Below are 19,193 nucleotides of genomic sequence, written 5' to 3'. Positions count from 1 at the left end.
GTTGTCATTCCTCCGTATAGCTGAAAATGTAATTCTACTCTCAAGAGAGATCTGAACACTTCTTTTGCATATATAGGCAGTTTAAAATCAGCATCAAATTTCTTTGACAAAAGTGCATTGGTTTTCAGATTTGCCTTCAATGGACTTTGAAATGCTACTTCAAAAAGCACACAATAGCAACCAACAGTGGCTGATTGCTCACTATATTAATTCTTAGCTTTAATGCAACTTATTGACATTAAATGTTGACATCAAACATCTATCCACAATAAAAACAAACCTCATAACATGATGTGTTAATGCACAACAACTCAATTCGATCTCCAAAGTGTCACACTTAACAGCAATTTCCACATGTTAGTGTGTCAGTAACCTCAGTGATTCATTGGTATTAACTGTTACTATTTTAGGTCTACCATTAAAAACTGTCAAGTTGGATAAATTAAAAGAAAACTGGTTTATACTGGAATAACCAGAGAGTCAGAAGTTGTTCTATTGGTGTGGTCATCCCTGTTATGCAGTACATTTTATACAACTCTTTTAATATACTGTATAAAATATTAAATAAACAATTTTTCAAGGTGGATATCATACAGTATTAGTTAGTTTTCTTTTATCATATTACCACAGTTAAAGGTGCTGAAGTGATTTATTTTTAACTAAATGACATGCAGAAAATACCTCTATTACCAAACAGATATCACTGAAATATAGATTTTTTGCATCGTGATTCTTTCTCCAATGATTCTGAATCGAGTTCAATTTAAACCGTGGCAGTGCAGTGGCGCTCATGTGCACACCAGAGATAAAGTGAGATGCTAGAAACAAATGGTCAGACAAGCATATACAAAACCAAGTGCACACTACAGAACTGATTCAGACTGGATGTTTCAATCACACCACCATCGTCCCTGATTAAAACTATGATCATGAAATTCATTCACAAGCTCAAGCACATAGAAATGGGAGAGTTTATTCGTGATAATATGTCAACAAACAACAAGAAAGACTGGCTTGCACCAGTTATTGCACTGATTTGCACAGAAGCAGTTCGGAAGACGTGGGTGATGTTTTTATTTTCTAATAATTTGTTTTTGTCTCCTGCTTCCCAATGCCATTCTCTCCTCTTGCGCTCTCTATTTTTTTGGCCGTTGCTCATTGCCGGTCTCTCGATCATCTGAACAGTGCACACATGTAATGCTTGATTGATTTAATAAGCAGCAACCCCACTATTTGTGTCACTGTGTGGTGTGGAATGGAGAAGCTGACATCTGCACTCTCACAGAAGCAGATATCTCATGAACCATCTTTGACTAGCAATCGACAGTTGTGGTAATAGTTATAAGCTATAGATTGAAATTAATCATTTTAATACTATTGACTATTGAGTGTGTGTATTGATAAAAAAATTGGAGGACAAGATGCATTGTGATGGTTTGAGAATCATTTTGTAATTGAATTGTTACCTTTTGAATCGTAATTGAATTGTGAGGACAATGAAGATTCACACCTCTACTAAAATACTGTGTATTTATAAAGTATTCAGACCCCTTCATTTTTTTTTCACATTTTGTTATGTTGCAGCCTTATGCTAAAATGCTTAAATTTGTTTTCACATCAATCTACACTCCATACCCCATAATGATAAAGCAAGTTTTGTTAACTGCATATTTATATATATATATACACACACACTACCAGTCAAAAGTTTTGAAACACTTGACTGAAATGTTTCTCATGATCTTAAAAATCTTTTGATCTGAAGGCGTATGCTTAAATGTTTGAAATTAGTTTTGTAGACAAAAATATAATTGTGCCAACATATTAATTTATTTCATTATAAAACTAAAATTTAATAATAATAATAATAATAATAAAAAAAAAGGTTTTTGAAATGGATGACTTGGACCAAATAATAAAGAAAAGCAGCCAATAAGTGCCCAACATAGATGGGAACTCCTTCAATACTGTTTAAAAAGCATCCCAGGGTGATACCTCAAGAAGTTGGTTGAGAAAATGTCAAGAGTACATGTCTGCAAATTCTAGGCAAAGGGTGACTACTTTGAAGATGCTAAAATATAACACAGTTCTGATTTATTTTGGATTTTGTTTAGTCACAACATAATTCCCATAGTTCCATTTGTTATTCCATAGTTTTGATGACTTTACTATTATTCTAAAATGTGAAAAAAAAAAAAAAAAAAAAAAAAAAAAATATATATATATATATATATATATATATATATATATATATATATATATATATATATATATATATATATATATATATATATATATATGTATATGTATATGTATGTATATATAAAAATAAAGAATGAGTGTTTCAAAACTTTTGCCCAGTAGTGTATATAAAAAATAAATAAAGTAAAAAACTGAAATAACACATTGACATAAGTAATCAGACCCTTTGCTATGACACTTGAAATTTAGCTCAGGTGCATCCCATTTCTCTGGATCATCTTTGAGATGTTTCTACACTTTGATTGGAGTCTACCTGTAGCAAATTCAATTGATTGGACATGATTTGGAATGGCACATAACTGTCTATATAAGGTCTCACAGCTGAAAATGCATATCAGAGCAAAAACCAAGCCATGAGGTCAAAAGAACTGCCTGCAGAGTTCAGAGACAGGATTGTGTCGAGGTACAGATCTGGGGAAGGCTACAAAAAAATTTCGGCTGCATTGAAGGTTCCCAAGAGCACCATGGCCTCCACAATTCTTAAATGGAAGAAGTTTGGAACAACCAGGACTCTTCCTAGAGCTGGCGGCCCGGCCCAACTGAGCAATTGGGATTGAAGGGCCTTGGTAAGAGAGGTAACCAAGAACCCGATAGTCACTCTGGTTGAGTTCCAGAGATCATGTGTGAAGATGGGAGAAACTTGCAGAAGGAAAATCATCACTGCAACACTCCAATGATCTGGGCTTTATGGCAGAGTGGCCAGACAAAAGCCTCTCCTCAGTGCAAGACACATGAAAGCCAGCTTGGAATTTGCAAAAAAGCACCTAAAAGACTCTCAGACTATGAGAAACAAGATTCTCTGGTCTGATGAATTGAAGATTGAACTGTTTGGCCTCAATTGCTTGGCTCCAAATGGTCCAAAATTCAGCCGCAAGACTTTTAAATGGTGTACGGAAACAAGAGCATATTACTCCAGTTTTAATGTCTCTGCATTCGCTGCCAGTCTGGTATAGGATTAATTTTAAAGTATTAGTTTTTGTTTTTAAATCCTTAAATGGATTGGCACCATCATACCTCACAGACCTAATACCAAGAAAAAAGCCTACTAGATGTCTACGGCCCGCTGATCAAAATATTTTGACGGTTCCCAGGTCAGGGCTAAAACTTAGGGATAACTCCGTGAATGTCTTTGAGTGGCCCAGCCAGATCCTGGACTTTAACCCAATCGAACATCTCTGGAGAGACCTGAAATTGGCTGTCCACCGACGGTCCCCATCCAACCTGACAGAACTTGAGAGGATCTGCAGAGAAGAATGGCAGAAAATTCCCAAATCCAGATGTGCAAAGCTTGTCGCATCATACTCAAAAAGACTTGAGGCTGTAATCGCTGCCAAAGGTGCTTCAACTAAGTACTGAGTTCAGGGTCTGAATACTTATGTCAATGTGATATTTCAGTTTTTTCTTTTTAATAAATTTGCAAAGTTATCAAAAATCTGGTTTTTGCTTTGTCATTATGGGGTGTGGAGGTTGATGTGGAAAAAAAATTAAAGCATTTTAATCATAAGGCTGCTACATAACAAAATGTGAAAAAAATTAAGGGATCTGAATACTTTATGTATGCACTGTATGTGCCAATAAATATCACCGCTGTAACAGCCCTAGGCTCGGTAAACAGCTGACAAAAGATGTCAGCGGGGCAAGGTCAGATCGTTTGTTTATCCAATCAGAAGACTTTCTGCCCGTCAATCATTGAGCACGTCTACATGCACACCAATACGCTGGTTACTCTTTAAAATCAAGTTATTTAAAAAATATGACAAGGCAAAAAATCTGCGTTTACATGACATTTGAAATAAATTATTCTCTGCTTTTCATGGCAAACCATGAAGAGGCATGCGCTCAACACGTGCACACATTGGATGAGCCAGTAAGAACGCTGGTTAAGGTGTTTACATGCTATGCGAAATCGCCGTAATGGGCAAAAATCTACCTGTGTCGACCAGTTTATTCTTACGCCGTTTATGACCTTACACAGATAAAGGAACACCATTTGTTGCGTTTACACGACCACATGCATTGTCGGCTTATTAGGCATATCCAGCATTGGGATAATTGCGCTCATTGTGTGTGTTCACAGAGCAGCCATATATGTTCAAATAAGTGCCAAAAGAGGGGCCGTGGCTTATTAAACGGCTAGTCTGGTGGACTCACTTACAGCACCTTTAAAAACCATAGGGGAGAATTTTTAATATTTTCACTCCTTTGATTTTAATGGATGTTGCCATTTTTTACGTGACCCCAGGTGCTATGCACTAATTTTTACCATGAAAAACTGTCCATTTATTAAAAATCAGGAATATATCCAAGAAATATATACAGTATATATTTTTCCTTTCTCTAATTAAAATCATTCAAACAAAACATGTTTTCTAGGGAATGTTGTTTTAATTAGCAATCAATTTATAGGTTTTTCCTATGCCCTCAATTTCACTTTCCATCCAGTCTTTTGTAATCTCCCTTTAACTAACAAAAGTCAGGTCCTTCATGACATCATTCCCCAGGAAGTGACCTCATTTTTTGTGGGAAACATACAGCACAAATCATAAACAATTTGATGAATTCTATGATGTTTTATATAACATTCCAAACTGTTAAATGAATAAAGAAATTAAATAAAGAAATTGCTATGATATTAGTAAAATGTCTTAAGTTGGCTTAAAAATATCAAAATTAACTAGTTGACACCCTCATGTCTCACTGAGTGATGGTATGGTCTTTTATAGAAATACTGCCTTAAACTGCAACACAACTATATTAATTTGTTTTGTTTTTATTTTAAAGTTACAGAACTTAAAAGGTGAGGCATAACAGGAATGACCTGACAGATATATGGAGTTTTTCATGTCCCCTTCCCTGCACTCCATTAATGCATTTTGATCTCAGTCTGAAGGCTTGGATGAAAAGAACAGACCTTGATAATAGGAGACTGACTAAGTGGTCAAAACAGTGCCTAAAATGGGCCAAAGCTACTGCGTGTCCTCAGCTGGCCCAACAGAACCACATAACACCAACATTTCACATCCCTGTGAAGTTTCTAATGATACAATCCCAGATTTATCCCTGAAAAAAAAAAAAAAAATCAGAGTATGGACTGACTGAATTAATTGCTGTTTGTTCCGTTTTCAGAGTCATGTAAAACTTTCACTGCAGCTGTGTGGAGTCACACATCAGATCTCAAGAAAACGGCCTATGTAATTCCATCTTTGCTGTGTCAGAGATAGCATATGCTCAAATTAATCTCATGAAAGTAAACATGAACTAGTTTCACACATACCTAACAATAATTATATGTATTGCATGTGACTATAACAATATTTCAGAATAACACAACTTGATTATTCAAGGGATGAATTATGGTATGTACTGTATGAGGGTGGTTGACATGGAATTCTTTTGCAAAGTTAGCATGTCCTTTGGTGCGACATGCTTAACTGCATGTAAAACTATTTTAAACAGCATATTACTAATCATTTTATAATGATCATAAATGCTGCTTTTATGACCTCATATGAATTAAGAGACTACATGGAATATTTGTAATTTGTACATAATTAATTTGTCACACCGTAGGATCATTTAAAATTAAATAGTGAAGGTAAAAAGTTGACTTAAAGTAAAAAACTAGAGAATAGAGAAAAACAAAATGGTACATTCATATGAATTTTAACCTAAAATCCTAATATTGATATAAAAAATAAAAAGTCCATGAAGACGCTGTGTCAACTACCATAATTAAAATTTCTGTGCTGTACTAACAACGGCAGCCATCTGAACCAAGCAAAATCAAATATTCCAATCTTAGATTGTGACAATTAGAATAAAACCAATAATACATCCTGCCATAGGCAAAACCACTTACTTGAAACAACAACTGAACTGCATTATGTAACAAATGCATTATGCGATATTAAAATCGCTCGTTAACAGCACAGCGTTCAGTCCTAAGGCCCAGCGTGAAAAATATTACAAGTTTGAATTACCTTCATTGCCTGCAGCTTCCTGTTCGGCTCACTGACCACTACCAACAGCCCATTTCCTCATTCCTCTAATCTTTTCGTGATCCTTTCTGATGTTTTTTTCCTGAATCTTTAATCTCATTCACTATGTAATGCAATTCTTCTAAGCAGGAGTTTGAGATTTGTGGAGAAATGCGGTGTCAGGGCTTACACTGCATAAACACAGAACAGAATGATTAAAGGAGTCTGTCTTAACACCGTTTCTGAACTAAACTGAGAGAAATCAGGTCAGACCTTTTAAGTAAAGTGTCCAGGTCAAGTGAACACCAGGCAATATCTTAACAAGGGCTTATTGCATCTGGACAAGGACAATGTTCTTTTTGGTCCCATAGGCTTTCTCTGATGGATATTAGTAAATAGAGCACAAGAAATCAGAGCAGTCTAAGAATTAGGCTAGAAATCTTAAAAACAATCTTGCTTGACTCTGCTGCTGTGGTCACTATTCACTTTCAATAGATGGAAAATAGCAACTTTTACTATATTTATTTGCTATAAATAACTCCTTTTGTGTTCCAAAGAAGAAAGAAATTCATACAAGTTCTGAAAAACACAAGTGTAAATGTAACATGTAAATGTAATGTAACTATTCCTTTAAGTTCTATTAACAGCATGCTGAAACAAAACAAAACTTAGTTTGTAAAAACAAACAAATGTGTTGATAGTTATGCACTTAAAATGGAGATGAATAGTGCAAGTGCACAACAGCTGCACCATAGATTATATGCAATTTTTTTTACAAGCTTAACTTGCAAATAACCTGGAATATTCCTTTAAGAGGCTTGGCAGATCTGGAATGACACTCTCGACCATAGCTCACACATAGCTATCACTATACTACTGCTCATCATTAGGGTTATGGACTGGAACAAACCCCTAGTCTTATTTGTTAAACTTCGCTGTATAACTCGTCCTGCCACAATGATACCTCAAAACATGTGGCTTGTTGAGGAGAGGTGTGCAATTACTTTTCTATGCACTCACAGAGTCACAATTTTTGCTTAGTGGATGATTAAATGTCCAAAAACGTCTCTTAATTTACAATGAAGGTCTGAACCAAGCCATTTCTTAGGACCAGAATATCACAGAGACTTGGGTCAGTAGGAACGCACTAGCAACTAGTGGTCAACCGAGATGGGTTTTTTAATGGCCATTGCCAATGCCAATATCCAGAGAGCAGGATGGCCAATAGGCCGATACAATGCCGATATATCACACAATTTAATATAGTAAATAACAAACATAAAATTGCTAATATATATATATATATATATATATATATATATAAACTCTTATTTAGCACTATATTTACTCAATTTCACACAAAACTAAAAAATAATATTGTATTGGTAGTGTAAATGGTAGATAGCAGTTTCTTCAGATTTCTGTTTAGTCATCAAATTTTAGTCATATATTTGCACATGAAGAAATTGATAATATATTAGGAAAAAGGAAATAACAGTACACACAGTAGTCCAGCAACCATGGATGGCATGTCCACGTTACTCAAAAATTATCAAATCAAACCAATTGCACATACTGTGTATAGTGAATAATACATTTACTTATAGCACACGTGAAGCGCTTTTACTTTGGGCTGCATCCGAAAACATAGGCAGCTGACTTGCTACTTTGCTGCCTAATCAGTTAATGGCTTAACTGACATCTGTTTTGAATGAATGGAACTTTTAAGGAAACTGGTCTCCAAACAGTTTGAAAAACAAATTATTTTCATCGTACCTCCGTATACAGCCTCCAGAGGCAGCATTTTCCTGGTTACGGACGCAGCCTTGATGTTGCACTCATGCGATCCAGTGTGAGCAACAATCTACTGACAGTTTAAACGGCCAGGATCACCTGCTTGGATTGTCATGAATTGACCGTCAAGATTTGTGAATGAGAGGAACTTTTGATCCTGATCCTGATGGAATACACGCTTCAGAGGAAGATATTAGATGAGTGCTCAACGGGAAGAAAAAGCTGGATTTTCGTGAGATTTGTGAATAAAATCTTTTTAAACGAAATATCTGCATATTTGCAGACGGTATATAATAGAAGTTTTATTGATATTTGCTTTTATCATTAGAAAAGTTACTGTTAAAATACGTGCTTCAGAGGAAGATTTATGAGCACTTCACAGGATGCTGGATCTGCTGAAGTTGTGTGAGGTTGGTTTTTTACATCTGTTTAAATGAGATATGTGCATATTTGAGATGGTATATGATATTAGTTTTATTGATATTTGCCTTTTATTATTAGACAAGACAGTTAAAAGTTACAGGGAATTGTTGAGGAGAGAGAGAGGGAGAATGAATAAGGCAAGCACTTTAACATTATGAGCTCAAAAGCATCTGTTTAAATGACCGTTTAAATGAGACTGTGTTGCACACCCATCTATTATTGTAGTAACACGATGGCACGTAACAACAAAATGAACCGTGACTGGTTGTTTACATGTCTCAGCCACTTCACATGCAAGCAGCTGATTTTCGACACCCTCAAGAAAAAAAAAACGTCTAAACAGGAAAATTTATCGGCTGATGCCAATAATTAAAAAAGTCAGAATATCGGCTGATTTATCGGCCTCTGCGATATATCGGTCAACCACTACTAGCAACCACCAAAAATATTCTATCAATCACCTAGCAACCCTAGCAACTGCAAAGCAACCTGCATAAACAGAACACCTTAGCAACTGCATAGCAATGCCCTGGCAATCACCAACCGGCAAAACACACTTTCATGGTGGCGGCGAGTTTTACACGAGCAATCATCACTCACATTTTAACAGAAGTCTAGAAAATCTAGATCCAGAAGGATTTTCTTATTTCTCCTTCTTCCCAATTTCCCTTCTTCCAGCCTAGATTTCCTGTAGGATGTAACAGACCACCAAATGTGAGATGTGAGTTCAAAGCATGTTGCACACACATAGCTGGCTAAGATATCATCCCTGTCCTGCAGACACTGACCTCATCGGCTGGTGATCTCGACCTCTGAATTGGCATGATGTGATTGTTTTCACTGCTCAAGCGTGCCCTTAATGAAAATATCACCGAAGGAATGCTTTCATAACCACAACCTGAGGGAGGAAAATAACATGCTTGCAGCTGTCATGCCAGTGCATACTAACTCAGAAGAAAAACATTTGAATAGTTTGTTTTTCCAGACATACAGGATGTCATCAACATGCTTAAGGATAGTTCGCCCCCCCCCCCCCCCCCCCCCCAAAAAAAATGTTTGATTTACTCAATCTTACTGTGTATTGCTCAAACCCATTTGACTTTCTTCTGTTGAACACAAAAGGAGATGTTAGGCAGAATGTTCAGTCTCAGTCACCATTCACTTTCATTGGAAAAAAGATTCAATGAAGGTGAATGGTGACTGAGGTTGTCAGTTCCTAACATTCTGCTCTATCTCTGAGTCTGAATCAATTGTTGTTTTTACTCTACACCTTTGCATACAAAGAGGTGCCCTGAGACCATCACAAAAGCTACATGGCTGACTTACTGTTTAAAAAGAGCTGTTGTACAGTAGCTTGTATTCTTTTGGGAACACATTGAGAGTGATGCACAGATTTCAAAAGGCACTTTTGCCGTTGTTATGTTCATCACATCAGACTAGAAGCAAAGAGCTCGCATGATACAACGTGAGTCAAAACAGAAATCTTCATTCTCTGCTCATACAAGAGGCCACTAAATGAACACATGAGCTACAACCATTAATGACATGATGATGTTTTTAGGTTTTTTTTATATGTGTTGCTACCATTCAAACATCAGCACAAAAATGCTGTTAAAACTCTGTGATGTCACTTGCCGAAATTTACCTTTTTACAGCTGAGCCGATGGAGGCAAGTTATTTCGTCATAAGTAAAAGAATCTCTAACAGTTCCAGTAATCTGTTAACTAATTTCTTCATCCACTCAGATAGATCTTTCATTTCACCGTCTGTCCATTTCATAAAATTTCTTTCCGCAATGTAGAGAATCACGATTATTGATTCCCATGTCATAGACTTACAACTAAATGGTCTAGAGTAATCATCAACTCATTCAGAACTTTGTGATTCCTTTCTTCAGACTTTTTCCATCAGAGCGTCCTAAACTCATTCATGCTCAAACCATTAATCTTATGGCTTTGTTCACACATAGCATCAACATAGAACTATAACAGCAAAGTTACAACTTCTTATGATGGCAAACTGCAGGATCCGACCATTGGTCCAATAAACACATGGATGGAAAATTTGGTTACATTTATGGAAAAGGCTATATGTGTGATAGTGCCTATTATGTGCCTTTATAGACAGCTTTCTCTATTGTTAGATGAAAGCATTAGTCACTGCTAGATATGAATTAAAGAAACAGCAGTGCAGTAAGCAAAGTCTAACACCCTTTTTAAAGGGGCCTGCCCAGTGTGAAATCAATCTACAATGGTGCCAACACTGTTAGTCTGACTAGATCTGACAAATCTAACAGACAGACCGTGAAACCGTCACCAGTTGAGTAGCTCAGGCTAACGGTATAATGTCTATCTCATTCGGCTTTCATCTCTCCAGTGATTGTCTTGGTGACCCTTTTCTTCGATAGCCTTGAGCTTGATTGCATCCAACATTTTGTCCTTCATACTGTCTAAGAAAAAAAAAACCTCTAGCTTTTAAATAATCGTGCAAAGGTCTGGTGCTTTCCAACCCAATCTCATGAGAAGTCATACGAATTCATAATAAGTACAAGTTTGTTTGTACGAATTCATACGAAATGGAGTCTCATAACAAAGTTCGGGAGGAGCACGTTCATTTAATCCGACCAATCTCATTGCAAGATTAAGCGTATATAAGCAGCTGCTTACCTTCATGGTGGTGACGATTCTTCCGGCATCCCTCCATCCACCCCATCTCCTCTATCCACTCATCAATAACTCTAAAAGTCTGGGGGGTATTCAAGCTCGGGTCAAGTCTCAAGCATCAAGCTATCCCCCAGGGACAGCGAGCCAAACTCATTTACACTATCCTCACTACAGGATTACATTAACTTGCGAACTACTGAATTCTAGATGTACAAATACCCAGATGTGTAATGCAGAAGTAAGCAAAAGTTCCGCGTTTCAGACGTGTACATGCTTATGAATTTTATGCCCCAACCCAAACCCCATTTCTAAACCTAACCATAGAATAGAGTCTGTAAGGAAGATTTGAAGCATAAAGAGTATGTTGTGTATGACAGAAAAAAGTTCTGTAATTGTCCTGTTTTAGAAGGAGATGAGGGAGAGTCACCAGGCTGTTATAAAAGTCGTACGAATTCGTACAACCCAAACGGAAAGATTACATACGATTTAGCCAGTTTGAATTCATATTTCTCACTTCCTCAGTGAGAGTGTGCTGGGTGCTTCAAATCATTTCAAAGTGAGCACAATTTCACAAAAAAATAAGCAAATTCTAATCACTGTCACTGGCAAACCTCTAGGATCCTGTCATGAATCTGTAGTCCTCCTTTGTCAGCTGCTCCATTTTCCACAACCTTAGATATATAGATCCCATCACTGAGATCCCCATGATCCTCTTGTTCCTTAGAAAGAACAAAAAAGTGTCACAAAAAATTTACACTCAATTAGAAATGTATTTCATTGTTTCACTAGCTTCAATTGGGTACTTTGCATAAACAAATCAATAAATAGTTTAATAAACTCCCTCTTAAGAAAAGTAAATGGTTTTATCCACCTTGTTTAAGGGGACTTGAAGATCCGATGATGTTTTCTTTCCTGTGTTGACGTTAGAGATGGAAAATTGCTTCATAAAACTTTGAACCCTTTACAAATCTTTTGTTTCAAACCAATATTTTGGAGCATGTATTAAACTGGCCAAATCACTTTACTTCAACAACCAAGGCTTCGTTATGTCATACTGTTTAGAAACATTTAGAAATTGTGCAGGTTTGATGCTAGGGGCGCTTAATCCCACAAGAAACCCCTGAATCAGTAGCAAATGTATAGCTGTAATTGATCTGGAGTCAGATTAGCGATGGCTTTTTTGAGATTTGCTGATTGGAATTCAGTACATTTTTAGTTTCCTGACCTTTAAATTCCACCAAAACATACAATATACGTACATATTCCGCAAAGATTCTGTATTTAAGGATATTGCAGATTGTCCTTAAAGGAAAGCTTTGTTTCTCCCATCACTAGTTGACGTATTTCTTTATAAAACAGGAAGTTGGTGTGGAACATGTCAATGAGAACCAACAGCCTTTATTTAATGTCAAAGCCTTGGAAACCTACTTGCTATTGCTTGTCAGAAGTAGGTGTTTATTTGGGGGAGGAACATTCTCATTCTAGAGAGCATTTTAGTGGACAAAAATGTGGATAGGAAGAGTTGGAGTGCAAGATGAGTCATCAATTTTTGAAGAAAAAGAAATGTACATCTACTAAAATATTATTTTGTTAACTAAAAGACATGGACAAAAAGCCACTCTCCTCTGATAATGTGAATATTCTAATTTTCCTGAAAGAAAAACTTGAGTGATCAGTACAAGTGGTGAGCTGAAAGGTTAAAGACACAGAAATCTGCACTGCTAATGTCTTAATTTTGTTACAATTATTACAAATGCCCTTTTTACTTTTATTATTATTTATGCTTTTATATAATGTGCATATAAGTGGCTCTTTTTAATTGTAATTTCGTTGAAGAAATAGTTCAGTCATGTATAAATGAACCTTTACAATAAGAATTGTTGGCCATCAGCCACTGTGTTTTCAAAATAAATCATTTAAAGAAAGATTCTTTGTTTTCCCTGCTGTACTGAAACCGTACCGAACTGTGACCCCAAAACCGAAGTACGTACCGAACCGTGAATTTTGTGTACTGTTGCAGCCTTATTAAGGGCACTCCGTGTCTTCATGCATTACACGCGTGAATACGATTTTAACTATGGCTGTCAATTAACTGAACAGGTGCTAAATAGGCAAACAGCTTTTGACTGTCCTCCACTAGATTAGAGAAGAGAAGGCAATGTTAGTGAAAGCCAAACCCACAGCTTGGCCTCCCTCTCAACTTGGACACAATCAATGTGAGAATTTAATGGCTCCCACGCTTGTATTTCACACAATGTACTCGAGAGAAAATATGAGGAGTTAATACTATGTGAGCTGCAATTATCTCTTTGCATGTGGCTTAGTTCCTGATTTTGTTTTTCTTGCTCATAATAGAGGGGTTGATTGAGTTAGGAATGACTGCACGAGTGCATTTTAAAGCTAAAAGACCAACTAACCCTCTTAATCCATGTGTTCCATTACACTGTTCTTTTTCTGTTGTTACTTGTGGTATGCCTTGATGTTAAAAGTATCATGACATAAGGAATTCAGTTGTCCTTGATCTTTTGACATTCATTGTATTCAATTAATTGTATTATCAAAACAAACTATAAGAGGGGCCTGGGTAGCTCAGCGAGTAAAGACACTGAAAACCACCCCTGGAGTCACGAGTTTGAATCCAGGGTGTGCTGAGTGACTCCAGCCACTAAACTGGCCCAGTTGCTAGGGAGGGTAGAGTCACATGGGGTAACCTCCTCGTGGTCCCTAAAATGTTGTTTGCTCTCGGTGGGGCGCATGGTGAGTTGTGCGTGGATGCCACAGAGAATAGCGTCCTGAGCGCATTGATTAAAAGCCACTGCGAATATGGTTAGTTCTGAGTAAAGCTCTTGCATCATGTGTTTGCAGATGCCACTTGGTTTGATATTTTTAACTAATGCAATGACAATCAAAGAAATGGAATCACTGCGCTCTACCAGTTCAGGGTGCGAAGATCCACAAACCTTTAAACAGTCTCAAAAACAACTGTGGGACATAACATAAAATGTAAAGAAACTGAGAAAAAGAAGTGCAGATAATTTTGCTTTTTGAATCTAATGCAATGACAAATAAATGGCAAAGAGGACACCTGTCAACCAAATCTCACAAAGATCTAAGAGCTGAATCTAATGATGGGACTTCTGCAGCAAAGCATGAAACAGGGATGTCTAGAATCCATCTGCACCCCTATGGCTACTGCTGTGCCATAACAATGTAATCATGCGTAATTATGCTGCAAGCTTACTTTGCATTCAGTCAAAGGCATGTTAAGTGCCTCACAATATACTGTTGCAACATACCTCACACAATCTTCCTCCAATGATACTAAATCCAAGAGATCCTGATGGTCTGTTGAGGGTGCCTTTGAAGCTCATTGTTTCTTCTCCCTGGATTGAAAGATAGAAAGAGAATAAGAATAAGAAAGTAGAAGAACACTTATTTCAGACCCTGCAACAGACTGCAGGCTTCAACACAGCTTCACTGACCCAACTAACCATCTTTCCCCTGAGAGGTGGGACTCCCTCCATTAGCTACCTAATGAAATGGCAAAGCCACAGGAGAATCAGGGTAGTGGCATTTAAAGAAGGCAGATTACACCCTTAAAGACACCAGGCAAAATCACTGTGATGGTATAAATGGCCAAGAATAATTTATAAACTTATGTGGCCAGGTGTTTACCAAATTCAAAAACACAGTGAAGTGTGTAGAACAATTAAACACAGCTTCTTTCCAGCAGAGAAGGGTAAATACAATAACATCTGGTAATTTGTCTAATTTGACAGTCTCATATATAGATAGTATACAATGGGGGCAAAGGCCCCCCTTAAAGGAATTTTCCAGATTCAGTACAAGTTAAGCTCAGTCAGCAGTATTTGTGGCATAATGTTGATTACCACAAAAATTTATTTAGGCTCGTCCCTCCTTTTCTATATAAAAAAGAAAAAATAGAGGGTACAGTGAGGCACTTACAATGGAAGTGAATGGGGCCAAATTTTGGAGGGTTTAAATGCAGAAATTTGAAGCTTATAATTTTGTTAAAGCACTTATATTAATTCTTCTGTTAAAAATTTTACACAGAAAAGGTTAGTAAGTGATTTTATCACACTAAAATCATGTTTACACACATATTGATTATGTCTTGTGGCTATACTTTTAAAAGATTGAGTATTTTAACCTTCAAAAATTGGCCCCATTCACTTCCATTGTAAGTGCCTCACTGTAATCCAGAATTTAGCTTTTTTTTTTTTTTCAAGAAAAGGAGGAGCAAGTCAAAATTTATTTCTGTGGTAATCAATATTATGTCACAAATGCTGTCGATTGAGTTTAACTTGTATTGAACCTGGAATATTCCTTTAATCAACTCGAACAACAGTGAAGATCATAAACAAGCCTTTCATCCCAAAATATATGTGACACATTCAGTGATTCTCATAAGTTATATAAACCATTATACCACGCAACATTATATAAAATTATTTTACATTACGCCAAATGAATGTAATACCATGGTACTAAAATTCCTGTACCACAGTATATTTAAGGTACTCCAAGGTACTTTCATAAACACCATTATACTACTGTTTTGGAAAGTGCTTTGGTGTTTTTTGTTGTTATTTCGAAAATGACGCCTGAGAGCCTTTAGCCTTGTTGCACTTTATCACTAAACTTAGACAATGGAGGATTGTTCTCTTATAGCATGCATAAGTGAGATTTCATTATGCTCAGAAGAAAAAGCCAGTAAGGTTAAATCCATATTTGCAAATATTCCTTATGACAGACATGAAAATGTCAGTGTGGATTTTACACATCCTGCTGCTCTACACCTCGGCAGCTGAGTTTGACCAGCTGTCATAAAGCAGATGTGCCATGATGAGAAGCAAGGTGAGGCTTGTGACATTTCTCTTCTTTACGAATGACAGACTTAAGATAACCTTAAAACATATGAACTTAAGTGAGTTGTCTATCAAAAATCCCTAGCAGTGGCATTCCCCATTGCAACAGCAGCTGCAGGCAGGAATCTGTCACGTTGAGTGAGAACAGTATCATGAGCTCTTGATTAGTGAAGCACATGTGTGACTCAACCAGAATGAACAGAGACAAGAAGTGACTCTTTTGTTTTTGTACTTAAGTCCGGAAGGCATTCCTCCAGTCAACCTCATTAAACGTACATATTAAGGCTAGTTTGTTGTCTTCACAATGTATTCACTAACAGATAGCTTGCATAAGATGGGAGACAGTGTAACCACACATAAATGTTTAAATACGAATAAATTGAGGATGATCAAGTTTTATATCTCTTGTTCACATCTAGATCATTAGTTCAAGATCATTAGATCTGCGTCATGTGTGAAATTGCTGTGAAAATGAACTGACCTTAGAGAAGGTGAAGAAGTTTTTAGGCAGAGAATATCACAGTAAAATATAAAAAAAAAAAAAAAAAATGAAATTTGGATTTCTGGTCCAGTGGAAGTTCTTTAAAGCTTTCAGAAAAATCTTATTACCCATAAGGGTAACAGTTTACATGAAGGTTTGGCGTTATTAATGACTAATAAGTAACATACAATTAAATGCATTATAAATCATTGATATGGGGTTATAAAAACTTGAATTAAAAGGGCAACTTTCATGCAATGCTTCACAAATAGTGAGGATTTTAACTTACATGTTGTAAATGCTTAATAAATACACTTGTTCATACTTAAATTAATCAAAAACTTTAAATGCCCTAATTCATGATTTATGCACAATGCAGCAAAAATAGACTATTACAGTGAGATTAAAAGGAGGGATTACGTAATTTACCTACAATCCATTTTGTGTTTATATAAATTAATGTGATAGCTTGACTCATTTATGTTGTCACTTTCCTTGTCACCTTAATGTCAAAAGAATGGTGCTACTCCGAGTGCTGTCCCAACTTATTTAGTCCTAGTCACCGAAAGTCCTCTGCAAAAACACTTTTCAGGTCTCCACGCTCATTCACAGCATATATCATATAATAAAGCCTGATGACCATTAAACCATATACTGAACTTTATGTAGGTTTCTAATGTTGGCAACTCCTTAATAAATTCTTCATATGTGTCCTCTTTACATTAAGGTGCATTTTCATAGGTAACTAATGTTGAATAGCTGTTATTAAGCATTTATAAGATGTGAGGTAAAATGGCTTGCTACAGTATAAGGTGAATATTCCATGAAAGATGCCCTTTTCATTCATGTTGTTATAACTTCGTATCAATGCTTATTATTCATTAATAAACCCCTTTATAAATGTTTAGTAAGTAGAGGGATCATTGGTGTAAAGTGTTACCCCATTAAGCTTATTAGATTTAAGCTATATGTTTAGTCATTTCTGCAGCTATTTTATTACTGTGGCCCCAGTGAATATTTGGACACTTAAGTCACACCTAAAATTTATGAATTCCATTGCATTAGAGGCAAAATATCAAACCAAGTGGCATCTGCAAACAAAGTTTGGCTTAAGTGTCCAAATATTTTCGTACCCACTGTATATTAACTTAAACAGATACTTATATGATATTTAAACAAAACTTCTATAAACTATAAACAGACTGCACAAAATCGGGCAATCAAAAAAAAAAAAAAAAACGTCATTTTTTTCATTTAGTCAACAGTCTGCCCTTGTAAGAGGTTCTTGATATATTTACCTGATTCAGAGGGCTCCAGGTGTTTGACAGTGCGTCAATCCTGCTCTTGTACTCGGTGATCTTCTTCTGAAATCTCTGCACTGTCATGTGCAGCTCGCAGCGGAGCGCAGATAGTTTGGAGAGGAGAGATCTCTCCCTGTTACTGAACCTCAAGGACTGGCGCTTCAGCTCCCTCTCCAAATCCTGCACTTTGGCAAGGAGAATCCCATTGCGCATCTGAAGCGCTCGGAGACAACAGTGGCCCTCCGACTTCTCCTTGAGGGTGAGCATCAGCCCGCATCCATCCTGACAGACCACCACCGGTCTGTGCTCGCATTTATCCCGCAAGTGTGATGCCACATCCTTCAGACTGACCACCACGTCGCATCCTTTATTTCTGCATGTAACCGGAGAGAAGTCGCACATTTCTGCGTGCACCGGCAGATGCTGGAGCTTCATAATTCTATCGCAGCCTCGTTCGCGGTGATCGCATTTGATATCCAGTTTGAGAATGAGGTTTTTTAGGGGCAGGACGTGGTTCAACTCTTTGGTGGAGATCTTCTGACACTGGACCGGGCAGTTGTTGGCTTTGGAGAGCCACTGGAGCACGCAAGCAGCGCAGAAGACATGTCCACAAGGAGTGGTAAGAGGATCCTCTAAAACTTTCCCACACAGTTTACAGATTAATTCAGGATCCACGGGATTCTCAAAACGTTCAAGATCTAAGCCCATGTTCTTAACCTAAAGTGTTAGGACGATTCAGCAACGTGGAGAGAGACGGTCATGACTGGTACGTATTAGACAGGAAAAGAGCTTTTAACCACTACCAAGATAGCAGAGTTTTGCTCAAGACTGAAGGCGTGCGCTACCGTAATGGCTCCACGAGCAGAGCACAGCAATATGAGACGAGCGTGAATGAACGCTTGATGAAAGAATGCAACCATGTGATGACAATGTGAGCAGTATTCTATCATTTCAATTGTTAAATTATAATTTCTATCTATCTATCTATCTATCTATCTATCTATCTATCTATCTATCTATCTATCTATCTATCTATCTATCTCTCTATCTCTCTATCTATCTATCTATCTATCATCTTCACAGTATATGTATATACTATATATATAATAGGACATATCATTTTTAGACTCTCAAACATTCCTTTTGCAAACAGAACAGAATAGAATAGAATAGAATAGAATAGAATAGAATAGAATAGAAGAACAGGGAACCGTACAACAGATGGTGTGGCCCCCACACAGCCTCCCACTGAATATCAAGTCAGTCTTGGATTACATGAAGAGACAGAAGCAACTGAAATAGGATAAATAGAAGAAGCTTGGAACATCATATCTGCCAACAACCAAGAAGAACTGTGTCCAGGTGTACCTAGGAGAATTGGTGCTGTTGTGAAGGCAAAGGTG

General features: G+C 36.9%; 1 protein-coding gene across 1 annotated transcript in view; it reads right to left on the bottom strand.

Annotated features, from left to right (window-relative positions):
- LOC127418707 (E3 ubiquitin-protein ligase PDZRN3-B-like) overlaps positions 1-18,532 on the bottom strand; it is a 47,880-nt gene extending 29,348 nt beyond the window's left edge. The window contains exons 1-3 of the mRNA XM_051659411.1: positions 17,788-18,532; positions 14,416-14,502; positions 11,731-11,838 (exon numbers count right to left, since the gene is read on the bottom strand). Of these exons, the coding sequence (XP_051515371.1) occupies positions 11,731-11,838; positions 14,416-14,502; positions 17,788-18,498 (906 nt within the window). The 5' untranslated portion in view covers positions 18,499-18,532. The remainder of the gene's footprint in view (positions 1-11,730; positions 11,839-14,415; positions 14,503-17,787) is intronic.
- Positions 18,533-19,193: the final 661 nt, after the last annotated feature.

Source organism: Myxocyprinus asiaticus, chromosome 28 (genome assembly GCF_019703515.2).
Source record: "Myxocyprinus asiaticus isolate MX2 ecotype Aquarium Trade chromosome 28, UBuf_Myxa_2, whole genome shotgun sequence".
Lineage (NCBI taxonomy): Eukaryota > Metazoa > Chordata > Actinopteri > Cypriniformes > Catostomidae > Myxocyprinus > Myxocyprinus asiaticus.
This window is presented reverse-complemented; position numbering and strand designations above follow the sequence as displayed.